This window comes from Brachyhypopomus gauderio, unplaced genomic scaffold (genome assembly GCF_052324685.1).
Source record: "Brachyhypopomus gauderio isolate BG-103 unplaced genomic scaffold, BGAUD_0.2 sc61, whole genome shotgun sequence".
Taxonomy (NCBI): Eukaryota; Metazoa; Chordata; class Actinopteri; order Gymnotiformes; family Hypopomidae; genus Brachyhypopomus; species Brachyhypopomus gauderio.
The window spans coordinates 465,330-481,021 of NW_027506882.1; the positions used below are offsets into that span (position 1 = coordinate 465,330).

General features: G+C 39.8%; 1 protein-coding gene across 1 annotated transcript; it reads left to right on the top strand.

Annotated features, from left to right (window-relative positions):
• Nucleotides 1-220: 220 nt before the first annotated feature.
• On the top strand, nt 221-6,393 carry LOC143489362 (uncharacterized). Its single transcript, XM_076988336.1, has 7 exons — nt 221-555; nt 925-1,085; nt 3,075-3,140; nt 3,455-3,557; nt 3,638-3,768; nt 4,015-4,228; nt 6,110-6,393. Exons 1-7 carry the CDS (start codon nt 345-347, stop codon nt 6,259-6,261), a joined length of 1,038 nt encoding a protein of 345 aa, XP_076844451.1. The 5' UTR covers nt 221-344; the 3' UTR covers nt 6,262-6,393.
• The last annotated feature ends 9,299 nt before the right edge of the window (nt 6,394-15,692 follow it).

A 15,692-nucleotide genomic window follows, 5' to 3' on the forward strand; every position in this document is an offset into this window, starting at 1 on the left:
ATGACCTTTCAATTCTTGTATGAATAAAAGACATCATTATCATTTGAATTAAAACAGTTACAAAATAATATCTAAATGATCAAAACAAATATATATAGGCTTCCATATGTAGTTCCATATGTAGTTGTTTACACTATATTATCTTCATATTCATTTTACTGCTGAAAAATGAACTTACCTGTTAAGCGCTGTGCAGACTGAATGAGAAGGGCGCTGAATACAGGAATAGCGCCAGAGAACTGTTTAAATTTAGCGCCAAAAATCAGCCAATCGGGTTCAGCCTCAGTTTTTGTGGAACTTGGAAGTTTGTCCAGTGCTGCAACTCAACCGTTAGCACTTCAGTAATGCTCGGAAAATTCGCGTTATTTTATTTTCTGGACAAGTCTGTGGAGGTTGAGAGCTCAGATATAATAGTGAAATCGAACACCCCACTGTCTCAGGTCACTGCTTGCCCAGATTTAACCAGTGAGGATGGCTGGATAGAGGTCAAATGGCCCATCAGAAAAGGAAGGTGGAAGACTAAAACACATGCCGCAAAAATACTGATGTTTGGAGGTAAATGTAGCTAAATGATGGTGTGATTACTTTGTGTAGTATTTGTCGTTATACATTTGGAATCATGCCTGCAGTCTATGGGGTTAGCCAACTAACGCTAGCTAGTTGAACAAATTGAGTTAGCTAGCTAGCTGGCTAGTCAAAACATGCCAGTTAAATCACTAAGCTCGCTAGCGTTAGCTAATTACATCTAAAACTGCACTGCTTTCTGTAGTGCACTGCCACCAGTAACATTAGTCTAAAATGTAAGAACAAGTTAGAATATTTTTGCTGTGTGGTAAAGCATGCACCATGGCATTTCCTGTTTAAATAACTTTAATCCCAGAACGTATTTGAAAAATAATATAAACTCTGAATTTCTTGTTTTAGACGATCAGAAGGTGCTTATTGAAAAGAGAAACAGATTCATCAGAGGTGAAGACATTTGGACAGAGGCTGTAGGAATGTTTAAAAGAAAAATGAAAAGGAACCCCAGATATCACACGGCCCTGTCTGCAGAAACCAGCATAAAAACTGGCATACCCAAAAAGGTTTGTAATGTTTTATTTATTTATTTTTTCATTTCTTTTATACTTAAACCAGTTTAAGAGTGTTTTGACCTATTCATAACTCACAAAGTACTGCTTAACCTGAAGCATTTTACCTTAAAACTATAGATGCTGCCAAATTTCCTTTAAATTCTGATTTACTATTGAAACTTTCTAATTTTGCAAAACGGGTATATAATAAAAATCATCAGCAAAATAAGACACAATTTTGTGTGTTTCTCTATATCAATTGAGCTTAGCGGTTTACAAAGAACTTTAAGAATGGCAATGTTGCGCCGGGTTCCCAAAGGCCTTCTTAGTCTCCAAACTTACAAACAAGTTTTAAGTACTTTTTTGTTGGCTCCGCCTCACCATCTGCATTGGAAAGACATCACAGGTTGAAAAACTGAACCACTGATTCACGTACATTTAGACATTAATTTCATTAGATTGTGATGTTGCCCACTGCACCATGATAAATCTAGGAACATTTTAACCACATAACTCAAGCTGCTGTTTACCTAAAGGTATGACTTTTTCAAAACATAAATATTGATTGTCATGCATGCGTGATTATTTTTTTTTTTACAAAACCACAGAACAAACTTGTTTGTGATTTTTTTAAATGAACTTTGGCAGCACCTTCTTAAGTATGAGGATACAAAGTACTTAGCATTGTGAATGTTTTGGGAAATGCACCCCAGATTTGCTTGTATCTGATTGTGTTCATCTGTGCACAAAATTGTTATATTAAGTAATGAAGCAAAGTAGGTAATCACTGTGTGGTGTTACCCTTATTATATTATTTTTGTTTAGTGTAACAGTAGTGTTCTCAATGATACCACATTCTCAATGGGGGAAAAACTCAAACAAGAGCTCTGGAACAGGAGTTCTTTCAAGAAGTGTTTAATGTCTGCTGAAGAAGAAGATTCAGACACAACACAGATCGATGCTCCACAGTTTTCCTCTAGCAGGGTTCGTACCGTCATGAAAAACCTGGAAAAGTTATGGAATTTGAAAATAGCAATTTCCAGGCCTGGATAAGTTTTGGAAAAATAAAAAATACTCAAATGTTTTGGAAAAGTCATGGAAATTTGCTTGACACAATAAATGTATGTTGTTCTGATAACCGGAAGAAAAAATTAATAAATATAATATAGCCATTTTTTTTCATTGTGCGGACCGCTAACGTAACTTCACACATTAGTTCACTGCGTTAGCGTCGGACTCCAAGCGGAGCTGTAGATTGTACTTTGATGTAAATCAGCGTAATGCTGGTAAATGCCGATTAAACAATGACTGCTTCAGTTGGACAAATACAAGCTATGGCTTGTGAAAGACAAGGACACGGGGCGTGCAAAATGTGCACGGTTAACGATGGAGTTAGAGACTGGAAAGATTTAGATACGTTTTGATCGTAAACACAGTATAGAAAAAAAACTAACGATGTCCTCGTGCGTACAACGCGAGAAAGAGCGATCGTGTTGCCGAGATGGGCTGCAGTGGAGCCTGTGCTGCCTCAGCTTATCGTACACAACACTCCACTGTGCTGCCACTGCTCCTCCGTGCACGCGCGAAATAAAAAAAAAGTAGGTCGTAACTCCGGTTTATATTGATATTGAAAATACGGTAAATGTTTATTTTTTCAATTAAACCACGTGGCTTGTCATTAATTTATGATATAGCCTACTGTGGAATTTTGGCCTGGATTTTTTCTTATTTTTCATGTCTACACATATGTTTAGAGAATGTATAGTCATTAAAATTTGCCTCAAAGTCATGGAAAAGTCATGGAAAAGTCATGGAAATTGATTGTCAAAAAAGTGTATGAACCCTGCTCTAGTCAAAAGACTGCAGGGAATGCTCAGGTAAGCATGAAATAATTTATTGGTTATCAGTTACATTTCCAGCAATGACTGCATGTCCTCATAGACACTGCGTCCTGCGTCTTAATGTCTTTTTTTTTTTCTTTCAAACTTTGTGTGTCTGTAGGCTACTGAATTGGGTGATTCGGAGCCCCCTTTTTCTGAAGATGGAGAGCAACCACGGTCAACACATGTATGTAAAATTCTTGTTAAAATATTCATTACCAGTTAAAGATTTTATTTGAATTGTTAAATATTACAGAATATTATTAGGTCTCAGCAATTCCTCCAACGGTGTACTCAGATTAGGCATGACATTCTACTCATTGTCAAAAATCATAGGTCTCAGTTTCAGTCTATCAGTAACAGCTTAATTGTTCAAAATCTTAACCTGTACTTGCCAATATATAGACAGCTTAATTAACGGTTGTGCGAAATGTGGCAATGCAAATTTCTGTAAGCTGTTTTGTTTTTTGTTTTTTTTTGCCTGTCATACCTTGGTTACAGAGGGACAGTGATTCAGACAGTGATGTGGAGATTATGAGGCCACGGAAAAAGTCAAAACCCTGCACAGTGGAACTTGATGAGGAGACTGTTCAGGCACTTAAAGGTTGTACAAACACTGTTCTGCTTAGTGACTGTCACTTACCTAAATGTGTTCCTTAAATGTATTTACATTATTCTCCCCAGAACTTCCGTCATTCATTAAAACTGTGAGGCAGTACTTGGAAAAGTTAGACCAATCAGATCCAAGGAGCAGTTCCGACACAACGGTAGATGAGGCCCAGCCAAGTTCCAGCAAACTGCAATCCTCTGATGTGGTAAAACACTTATCTTTCTTGGCTTTGCTCATGGTGAATTTTGTGTACTTTGCAAAGGGCCAGTGTGGCTGCTGGATTTTAGTCCAACCAGGCCAGACAACACCTTATATCACTAGTTTAATTAGCTGGTCTTAGTTAAACAACTGATCGTGTGACCTGTTCGGTTAGAAAAGGAAAAAAAAAACAGCCACACTGCCCCTATGTGAATAAGATTGCCCACCCCTGATTTAAGGTTTTCTGTTTCAGGTTGTGCTTCCCAATTCAACTGTTAAAGTTTCGAAGAGACTGTTTCAGTGGCTGAATCGAACACGCATGTCAGTTTATGCGCAAGAATTGGCTGTCCTGGTGTTTGGAAAGGAAACACTTGCAAAGTCTTCAATTACAGGGAAGCACAGCCATGCCTTTAAAGATCTTCCTGAAAAGGCCCAGCTTGATCCAGAGAAGGTCAATGCACTGATTGGTAAGTTAATTTTACAATATTGTTTTACAAAGACTTTTATGCTTAATCTGTATCATTATTGCGGTTTGGCATTCAAATTCTGTTATGCTCTAGATAGGACTGGTCCAAATACAGGCATGAAAATCTCACCTTTCGGCGAAATTCGCCGTTTTGAAGTTGAAAAGGGTGACCTACGTGAATTGTGTAGATCCGAGGAGTTTTTTTTTGGGGGGGGGGGGGGGGGGGTCGGGAGATTATATGTATATATTTTAATTATCATATTGACTTAATAAGCAAACAGAGCACTTCCGAAATCGGCAATTCCAGCAGTTTCCGCCCAGAACCTTCATGGAGGCCAAATAGCGTTCAATCATGCGAACGTTCTTCATTCATGTTATTCATTTACTGCTAAGCAGGACAAGAAGCAGGACCTAGTGCTACACCGCGGACAAGTCAGAAGAGCGTACATTTACCACTACATTTACCAGATCGTACATTTACCACTACATTTACCAGATCGTACATTTCCCCAGTGGATTTAATTGGGTTATTAATGGTTTCAATCGTTTTCATATTTTGCGGTAAAACAAAGTTACTACCGTTCACTACAGCGTTGAACACTGTCAGAAATAGCCACAAGCTCTTGTGATAAATAGGTAGATGGGCATACTAAATTCGCGTCAACCCCGTGTAGTTAATGGCGACATAAAATGAGAAACAAGATTTTTTTTCTAGTGTGTCTGTAGTTGTAACTGGTGAATCCAGGGACGTGTGAGGATAACATTCGCGCCAGGTCTGAAAAGGTTGAAGATGAAGTTGTAAACGCTTGTCGTTTGAGTCTACCCTGTGCTTTAGCCCATGTTAGAAAATAAAAACACGTGAACCGTGGTATTTTTACACTCATTTTCGCCGCTGATGTATTTATTGGTTCATTAAGACGTAATGGTTTTGACTGAGTCATCTGGAATGGCGAAAGCGGCCTCTCGCGTTTACGGATCTGGCTCGTACATTGAATCCATTGACAAGACAGTCAAAACATTTTTTTAATGGATTTTACTATATTTTATGGAGCCCGTAAGGTGACATCATGTAAAAAATAATAACGCGTGGCCACGACTTATTAACGCGTGGGAACGAGATACTAATGTCGCCTTTCACACGCGGCAACAAAGTTTATTTTTCCCAGGGATGTTCGCGAACTGACTGCCCAATGAAGGTAAACCTGGCTTTATATAAAGTAATACTTAATTATCTTGTTCGCACGCGTTAATTATCTCGTTTGCACGCGTTAGTAAGTCGTGGCCACGTGTTATTATATTTTTTACATGATGTCACCTTACGGGCTCCGTAAAACCCTGTGAGACAAATCTTGTTTTTTTTTTCTACGAATGAAATTGAGTATGTTGTAACTTTTCTGCCCCAGAAAAAATGTTCATGGTGATTGTATGTAAACCTCTGAAGCGACTGTATATTGCAGAGATCACTTTTTTTTTTTTTTTTTTTTACACAAATCTGTGTATTAGAATTTATAACTGTCTAGGACTGTAATTTTGCCTTTGAAAATTGTCATTGTCCTGATATATAAATGCAACATTTTTATACGTTTTCAGTTTTAGAAAATAATATTAAAGTCTAATAGCTAACAAGATCAAACTAAACATAAAAATGAGCTGTTTGCTTATTTTGAGCTATGAAATCCAACACGTTAGATTAAGTAGTGATGTCGAATGTGAGTTAACATGGACTGCCTGCTCATTTGTCTGATCTTACATTGTATACATTTGGTGTTGCACCACATAGTGTGCATTATTAGCATATTTTTTTATTCTTAGCCTTGGGATGGCTAAACCTAATTCTAGAGTATGTTATTTTAAAGTAGTGACTGTGACCTTCTTCCCACAGATTGTGTGATAGGACAGTTTCCAGGAACTACAGTCCAAGATGTTAAAAACATCTTAAGGCGAAAGTGCAATATACAATATACACACAATATAATGGTTACATATTTAAATATGTTCTGTTCTGGTTTTCTGTGTTTCACAATAATGTTTTAAGAATTGTGTGGTGCAGCTTTTTTTTTATTTTATTACGGAAAATATATTATTTGAATTTTGATTTTGGCAGAAGTAAAAAAGAAATGTTAAAATAAAGTGTTCTGCATTCATTTACACCTGCTACTCCTGTATGTGTTTTATATCACAGTTGTGTTAGAAGGTTGCATGTTGACATACAACTTTGTATGTCAGTTTTACAGTTTTATACTGTTTTCCACTGTAATGTGAATCTGGCTCTTTACAATGTGTCATTAGGAATGCTACACAATGTGCATTATAACAAAATTGGAATTCTACGACAGTAAAACAGTACTACAGTCAGCATTATAGAAGTATGTGTCTTATTCTACTGGAAGTGTACTAGAAGTTGATGAATTATACTACATTACATTTATTAGAATTAAATGATTTGTACTACAGTAAAGTATTAGGAGTACATTAATTATACCACAGTTAGTGTATTAGGAGTACATTAATTATACCACAGTTAGTGTATTAGAAGTACATTAATTATACCACAGTTAGTGTATTAGAAGTACATTACTTATCCCACCTAAAGTGTACTGGAATTACATGAATCACACTACAATAAGTGTATTAGAAGTACCTGACTTTTCCTACAGAAAGTATACTAGGAGTACATTACTTGTACTAATAATAGTGTAATAGAAGTACATGACATCCTACAGAAAGTGTACGTCAATTATACTGTAGTATATTAGGAGTACATTACCTATACTAAAGTAAGTATATCACAAGATTAATTTAATCACACTTAATGTTTTAAATTTTCTGTTGGACAGCTCACACAAATATATTAAATAGTGGCGAAAATAACATGACTAGTATATTTAGTATAAATTTAGTGCAGATTTATATCACTTTAATTACAAATAAGTAGTAATTAAGTACAAATTAGTAGTTCAAAAATAGCACAACTTAAGTACATATATATTTCAGCATAATTTTAGTATACTTTTTTTTCACAAGGGGATGGGTGCGGCGAGGAAGACGAGACACAGAATCCTCCAGTTTCAGCAAACGTCACTTTACTGATATATTGTGTTGCGCAATCAGCGCACGAGAAACATGTACAATGAACACAAAACTTGTAGACTCAGACAACGACGAGCACAGGACACTGCGCGAGCGCACATTAAATAGACAGACCACATTAGCCCCATGTGATTACGAGACGATTCACAGGTGAGACACATTATTCACACAACATAGCCATCACCACGGAGTTCCGCTGATGCAGACAAAGCACGTGGACAACGTTTACACACGCCCAAAAGGGAGGGGCCGGGGTCCTCAACGTGACACAATAATCTAGGCAAGAGGATATGAATGCATGGATTAGCTTTTCTGCATCACTAGTATTTAATATATTTCTAATTTTAGCAACGTTGCGTAAGTGAAAGAACGCTACCCTAGTTATATTATTAATGTGTGAATCGAATGAGAGATCTGGGTCTATTGTGACACCTAAGTTCTTTACCTCTGCGCTGGGGGTTATAGTAAAGGAATGTAGATTCAATGCTACATTACGTATCTTGTCTCTCGCTGCCCTAGACCCAACTATTATTAGCTCTGTTTTATCTGGATTTAGTGCTAGAAAGTTACACGCCATCCAATGTTTTATCTCTTCTACACACTTCTCGATTTTACTGTTTACACCTAAATCATCGGGTTTAGCCGATAAATATAGTTGGGTGTCGTCTGCGTAGGAGTGGAAACTGATGTCGTGCTTATGCATAATCTCGCCTAAGGGTAACATGTAAAGTGTAAATAGAAGTGGTCCTAGGACTGTCCCTTGTGGGACACCATATTTAACCTGAACAGATTTAGATGTTTTATTATTAACACTTACACATTGGAAGCGGTCGGTCAGATATGATCTAAACCAGGAGAGTGCAACTCCTTTAATACCTACCGTGTTTTCTAGTCGATCCAGCAAAATGTTGTGGTCTACAGTATCAAAAGCTGCGTTAAGATCTAACAGTATAAGGAACGAGATGAGCCCATTATCTGACGATATCAGTAAATCATTCACTACCCTGAGTAAAGCTGTTTCAGTGCTGTGGTTCGGTCTAAATCCTGATTGGAACTTTTCATGGATACTATTTGATTGGAGATAATGGTTTAACTGATTGTAAACTGCTTTTTCTAGAATTTTTGAGATAAATGGGAGATTAGAAATTGGTCTATAGTTGGCTAGAATCTGCGGATTGAGATTCTGTTTTTTAATCAAGGGTCTAATTACGGCGCATTTTAATTGTTTGGGCACATATCCTAGGTTAAGGGAACTGTTAATCATATTAAGTAAGGGTCTTGCAATAGTTGGGAGTAGGTCTTTGAATAGACGGGTTGGAACTGGGTCGAATATACATGATGTAGGCTTAGACCAGGGGTGCCCACAGTTTTCAGCTTGCGAGCTACTTATAAGATGACCAAGTCAGAAAGATCTACCGGGGTGGCGGCGAACGTAATTTGTTGAGCGGGGGGGGTGGCGAACGTAATTTGTTGAGTGGATTGCAGATTGGCTACCGTGAATGTCAATCAAAATACAACCGTCAGTGCAGATGTGCGATTCATCTACTACTATTTTATGTGACGCGATCTACGCACATTCCTTCGCGATCGACCGACACTTCCTTCGCGATCGACCGACGTAATGAGCGCCCCTGGCTTAGACGAATGAATTAGTGTTGTGAGCTCTTTTTGCAATATAGGATCGAAGCCATTTAGCTCAGTAATATTTTCGGATGCGTAGTTACTAATACCTATACTACTGGGGTTGGATTGGAGGTTAGGCTGTGATGTATTATGACTCTGTAGTCGGATAATATCTATTTTATTACTAAAAAAGTTTAAAAATTCATCACTAGTGTGTGTAAGTGCCATATTAGAACTAGTGTCATTGATATTTCTTGTTAGTTTTGATACAGTCGCGAAGAGAAATCTAGGGTTATTTTTGTTGTTTTCTATTAGTGTCGAATAATATGAGGCTCTAGCTTTTATTAGGGCATGTTTATATTTGACTATGGCGTCTTTCCATGCGATTCTAAACACTTCTAGTGAGGTGGATCTCTATTTGCGCTCCGCTGCTCGAGCTGCCTGTTTTAGAAGACGAGTGTGGTTGTCATACCATGGTGCAAGCTTTTTCTCCCTAATTAATTTTGTTTTAACTGGAGCTACACTGTCTAAGGTATTGCTGAGTGTGGAATAAAACTGTCTGATTCATTTTCATAATGAATGTTGAAATCACCCACAATTACAAGTCTTTCAACTGTTAGGACTAATTCCGAAAGAAACTCAGCAAATTCCTTAAAAAATTCTGAGTAAGGACCCTGTGGTCGATAGATGGTCACTAGTTTAAGCTTTGTTTTATTGCCTATAAGATTATTGCCTATTTCACCTATCAAAGCCTCGAATGAGTTAATAGAGGTGGTTGGTTTTACAGTAAAACCTATATCTGTGTCATATATTGTGACTACTCCACCTCCACGCCCTGTGATACGGGGCTGAACATAACTGTATCCAGGAGGAGCTGCTTCATTAAAACTTACATATTCGTTTACTCTAGCCCATGTCTCTTTTAAACAGAGTGCATTTAGTCTGTTATCTGAGATTGTTTTGTTTACTATCACAGCTTTTGATGCAAGCGATCTAATGTTTAGAAGTCCTAGACTTAGCTTAATATTGCGGCTCATTTCATGTTGATTATTTAATTTAATTTTAATTAGATTTTTAAAACATATCGCCCTGTTATTCCTATATCTGCCACGGTTAACAGACAGTCTCAATGGTTTGGTAGGTAGGGAAGCAAGTTCTACTTAACGAATTGCCGTTGGAAACCGTTTTTTTCATTTTTGGGTGATGTTGTCCTTAACCATCTGTCTGTCTGTTGTCAGTTGTATGTATCGGCATCGTTATTTTGTTGTTTTTGTTGCATTTTGGAAACAGGAGATGAGCCCCTGGTCTAATGCACCCTCTGTATTAAGAAACCCTATCTCAAAAACTGACTTTTAGTCATTACTTTGGTAGCACGCATATTCTGAATGAGCCATTTTAATTTAGATTAATCTAGATTAATTTCAAGATTTCAGTGAGATTAATCTAGATTAAAAAAATTTATCTATGCCCACCCCTAACATTTTCATTTTTCTCAATGTATTTTATTGAAAATAATGAGTAATACTAGAGGGAACTCTAGATAAACATACAAAACTCAAGTTCCTGCAACAATGTACCTGATGTGAAATACTTATTGCCCTGTAATGATGCTGGAACCTGGATGGTCGTGTGCGCCTGATGAACCAGCTATCATGGTGTCATTGTTGACAGTGCCAAATTCGTAAATGAATGTTCCATAGAAGATCAAAACCAGGACAGTGAAGACCCACTCACAGATAGCAGCAGCATGTTGCAACACAAAGCTCTCATGAATGAAAAAAATTCCAACTTGGGGGAAAGGGAGGGTAACGTTAAGAAGGCTAACATGAAACAATCCTGACGAATATGCTGTCCTTTAAAAAACTGTTAACTTTAAAGAATTTTAACAGCAACCTTTTTACTTGTCATGCCTGGCTCCGCCCCCTCCCTGTCTGTCTAGCCCGGCTCCTCCTCCCCTGGTCTTCTGTTTAGTTCCACCTCTCGTTTTGTCATTGGTTTCAGCTGTTGCTTGTTTGAGTGTTCATTTGGGTTTGTATTTATTCCTTGTGTTCCGGGTATTCAGTGTGGGTCAATGTTTCATTTCATATGTTGATGTTTGAGAGTCTTGTTTCAGGTCATATATATAAGGTTGGATCTTGCGTGTGCTTCTGTTCTGTTTGTTTCGCTCTACGTCTTGCTTGTACTTCGGTTTGTATGTTTGAATCCGTTCTCCTTGTTAAAGTCTGCTGTGTGTACTTCGTTCTAGTTTAAGTGTGTAAGGTGATTCAGTGTTATCTTGTCCTTATGTTGTAATCAAGCTGTGTGTTATCCTGAGAGTCTGTGTTCAGTGTAGTAGTCGATGTGTTCAGTGTTTTCTGGTTTAGAGTGTATAGTATGTATTATGGTCTTCGTTTCTGTTTGTTCTGCTTAGGTCTCGTGTTTAGTCCCGGTGTCTTTGTATAGCTTCTCGTCGTATGTTGTGGTTCTTTGTGTATGATCATCTTTCTCGTATACTTCATATAAATCTAGTTGTTATGAGTTACCTTGAGTATGTGTCGTGTTCCTATCTGATTAGTCTGTAGTCATTGTGTTTGTGTTTTGCCATGCCACGCAAGAGTAGAGTTATCTGTGTGGGCGCTTTACGGTTAGCTAGTATGGCTACCTCTAACAGCCTTGAGTCCCGCTCTCTAGCGCCAGTGCGTTCGCCCCCTAGTCATGGTACCACCCCACCGTTACATTACTGAAAAATGTTTTTCACAAATGATCCAAAGGACTGTGTTGATATGGGTATATACCACACCACTGTACATTATTTGATATTAAGTATATTTTTTGTACATAAACCCTAGCCACTAGGGTGCACACACCAGTGTATTTTAGTGCCGGTCCCAAGCCCGGATAAATATATTTAATCTTAACGTTGGGTATCGACGTAGAGAATATAAATATACTCCCGCAAACAGTAGCTATCTCTGATCACTATTTAGTCCAATTTGAGATTCATCTTAACATAAATACCTGCCCGTCTCCTCGGCAGTGTATAAAGCGCTCGATAAATTCATTAACAGCAACACAGTTTATTCGAAGCCATCCCTGATTTAACTGCTCTAGCCCACTCGCCATCCGATCCAGGAGAGTTAGACAGTCTAACCAACTGCCAGTGATTTCAGTAACGCGTTACTCTAATCTTACCACATTTTTCGGTAACGAGTAATATAACGCGCTACTATTTCCAATCCAGTAATCAGATTAAAGTTACTTATCCAAATAACAGTGCGTTACTATTTTTATTTTCCCTAGTAAATATATATTTTTGCTTTCTTCTTGGCTCAGTTCTACTTTTTTTTTTTTTTTTTTTTTTTTTTTTTGGCCCACCTCCACCCCCCCATCTTTGGAGGACAACTTTGTTTTTATGTACAGATTTAAATGGCAATTATAACAATTCTGTATAATATATAGTGTAGTGATAACAATATATAGTGATAACAATATGCAAAGTGATAATTATTGGGGTTAGGTGGACCAAGAAAAGAGGGGGAGAGAAATAATAAAAAGGGAAAAGACAGAGGTAGGAGAAGAAAGGAGAAGAAAAAGAAAAGAAGAAAAAAAAAATTAATAAAATAATAATAATAATATTAATAGAATAAAACACGCAACCAGCTCAAATGACCACTGCAAAGAAGTACAGAAAGTAAACCAAATACATATAGTGCAGATGAGTGCGATGTATGGGTGTGTGTGAGTGTGTGTTTATGTGCAACCTAGAAGTGCAACATAGGATAGATGTATGGAATGTACTTACCAGCAAGGGTGGGTAGCTGCGACAGCATTCCCCCAGAGGTCAGAGGCGGGCGGAGAGAGACCCGGGAATCCCACCCGCCCACGGCCCCCCACAGAGCGGTGGAGTACCAGAGCCGCACTTCCCAGAAACCCTCACCCGCCCGCCCCCGCAGGCGGGAGAGAGAGACCCCGGACAGCGCCCCACCAGTCAAGGAGCGCAGGTCCAGGGGAACCAGAGGGAACAGAATGCTTAGGTCCAGAGGAAAGGGTGGGAATGCTTAGGTCCAGAGGAAAGGGTCCTCTGGAAGAGGAGAGCCAGCTTGCTAGCTGGCTCATTGAGCACCGAACTTCACTGCCCCCCCAGCTCAAGGCAGGGAGCGGTCGACCCGGGGAGACCAGGGCGGCAACCCCCCCCCACCACCACATCCAAGCCCGGATCCACACCACCCCCACCACAGAGAGCAGCCGGTCCGCACATCCACATACACCTAGACACACATTTCTTTCATACACGTATGCACTCACACACATTTAACCCATAAATATATACATATATACACATACATCCATCCATATATATAAATATATACATACACATACATACATATATACATATATATCTACACATACATATACACCCACACACGCTAGTCCCATATACACCACACCCCTGTGTATGCACCCACAACCATACCAATCGCACAGTGAACAAACGATGACAGACATCAACAGTATTGAGGACATGCTGGTCGGAGTCTGGAACCCTACCTCCCGGCCCACCCCAGACATCCCCATCATCCACCACCCCACTCCCACCACCCAGGCACCTCGGAGCCCCAAGGCCCAGACCCGACCCCCCGACCCAGGCCGACCGACCCACCCCCCCCAGCGGCGCAACCGCAGCGGCGCAGGTCCCCACGCACGGGCAGGGCCCCAGCTCGGGGTCGGGGGGCCCCAGGCACCAGGCCCCGGGTCCCGCCACCCGGCCCCACAGGGGAGGCCAGCCACCCCGCCGAGGGCCAGCACCTGCCCCCCCCCCACGCCCCGGCCCCACACCCCAGAGCCCAGAGGGAGCGCCACCCAAGCCCCCCCCAACCACCGCCCGCCAGGGCAAGCACATGCCATCCCAGGTCGGCAGCCCCGGCCCCCCCGCCCAGAAAGTGGCCGGCACGAGCAGTCTCCCCGGGGTCGACCCCCAGCCACCAACCGGCCCTCCGGGGGCCGAGGCCCCTGCCAACCACCCCGACTAGCTAATGGAACTGATCAGTGGGGACCAAAGAGAATTAAATTCCTCCAACTGGTCTTTAGAGGAAGCAGACATTCTCTCCAGACAGATGTGATCAAGTAATAAATTTTTGTAATGAGTAATATGCAGGTCCTTTTTCGTTTTCCAATTGATAAGAATGGTTTTCTTGGCGATGCATAGGGCAGTGAGAACTATGTGTGATATGTCTGCCTCTGTATCTAATTCACTGACGTCTCCTAAGATGCACAGTCTGGGGGAAGTTGGGATGCAGCTTTTAAGCCCCGTGGACAATTCTACACATACCTTCTTCCAGAATTCCTTAACAGGCCTACAATCCCATATAGCATGCATATAGTTATCAATTATATTGCCTGTACAGTGGGTGCATATGTTTGATTGTGCTAGGCCCATTTGGAACATCCTTTGTCCCGTATAGTGTGTTCTATGAAGGACTTTGTATTGTATAAGTTGTAAGTTGGGGCTTTTACTTATTTTGAAGATATTTGTACATATGTCGGTCCAGAAATGTTGATCTGGATTAATAAATAGATCTCGTTCCCATTTGGCTATCGGAAGGGATATTGAGTCATCAAATTTTAACAATAATTTATACAAGTTCTACTTTTGCGTCTGACCGTAGCGCTCGACTCCGCACGCTGCGCGTGAACCTGTGAGAGCGCGAGCACGTTTTACAAGTCATTCTGTGCAGTGTCCTCCCGTAACGATATGTGGTAGTATAAAGAAACACCCCTCAAAAACAGGGGAAGGAACATTTACCTGAAGAATTTTAATGTTGCACTGTGTTCCACGTTTGAAAAGTGCTGGAATTTTGACTAACGTCGCCTACTTTAAAAAGCTTTAAATTGTAATGGTATTTCGTTTCACAACAAGTAGCTGTCTGACTGAACAGTTCGCTTGTATTACGTTTACAAATAAATGTACAAATAATACCGCGCAGCTACACAAACGTAATGTCAGGAGATACTGTAGCGACTACTACTGCTCACGGTGAATTCACTAACGGACACTTGGCCACTCAAGGAGTCTGGCCCTTTAAGTGACACTGGGGGGGGGGGCGGGGCCTGCACGCACCAGGGTTGCGTTATCAATAAAGTTTCCCTCCTCGGGATTAAGCAGTTTCTGCCTCGGTTACCAAACCTGCTTCAGTACATTGTTACTGTTAAAAATGCACTTCCAATAAAGTGAGTATTGGAAAAATTTATTTTGCTGCTGAATGTAACTACTAAAGTAACTTGTAATCTAACGTAGTTACTTTTAAAATCAAGTAATCAGTAACGTAACTAAGTTACTTTTAAAAGGAGTAATATGTTATCAGTAATCGGATTACTTTTTCAAGGTAACTTAGCCATCACTGCCAACTGCATAGAGAATCAGCTCTAGATATAGTAGCTCCACTCAAATATAAAAAGACTAGATCTAAAAAACTCGCTCCGTGGTACACTGACCAAACTAGAAACTTAAAACAAATAGCACGTAAATTAGAACGTAAATGGCGATCTACTAAGTTGGAATTATTCTACTGTGCCTGGAAGGATAGCATCATTGACTACAAACGGGCACTCGCTAAAGCACGCTCAGCATACCTAGCCTCACTGATAGAGAAAAATAAAAACAATCCTAGATTTCTTTTTAATACTATTTCCAAACTTACAAAAAATCAAGTAGGCGCAGAACCTCAGATTCCAGTAAACCTCACTAGTAATGTATTTATAGATTTTTTTGATAA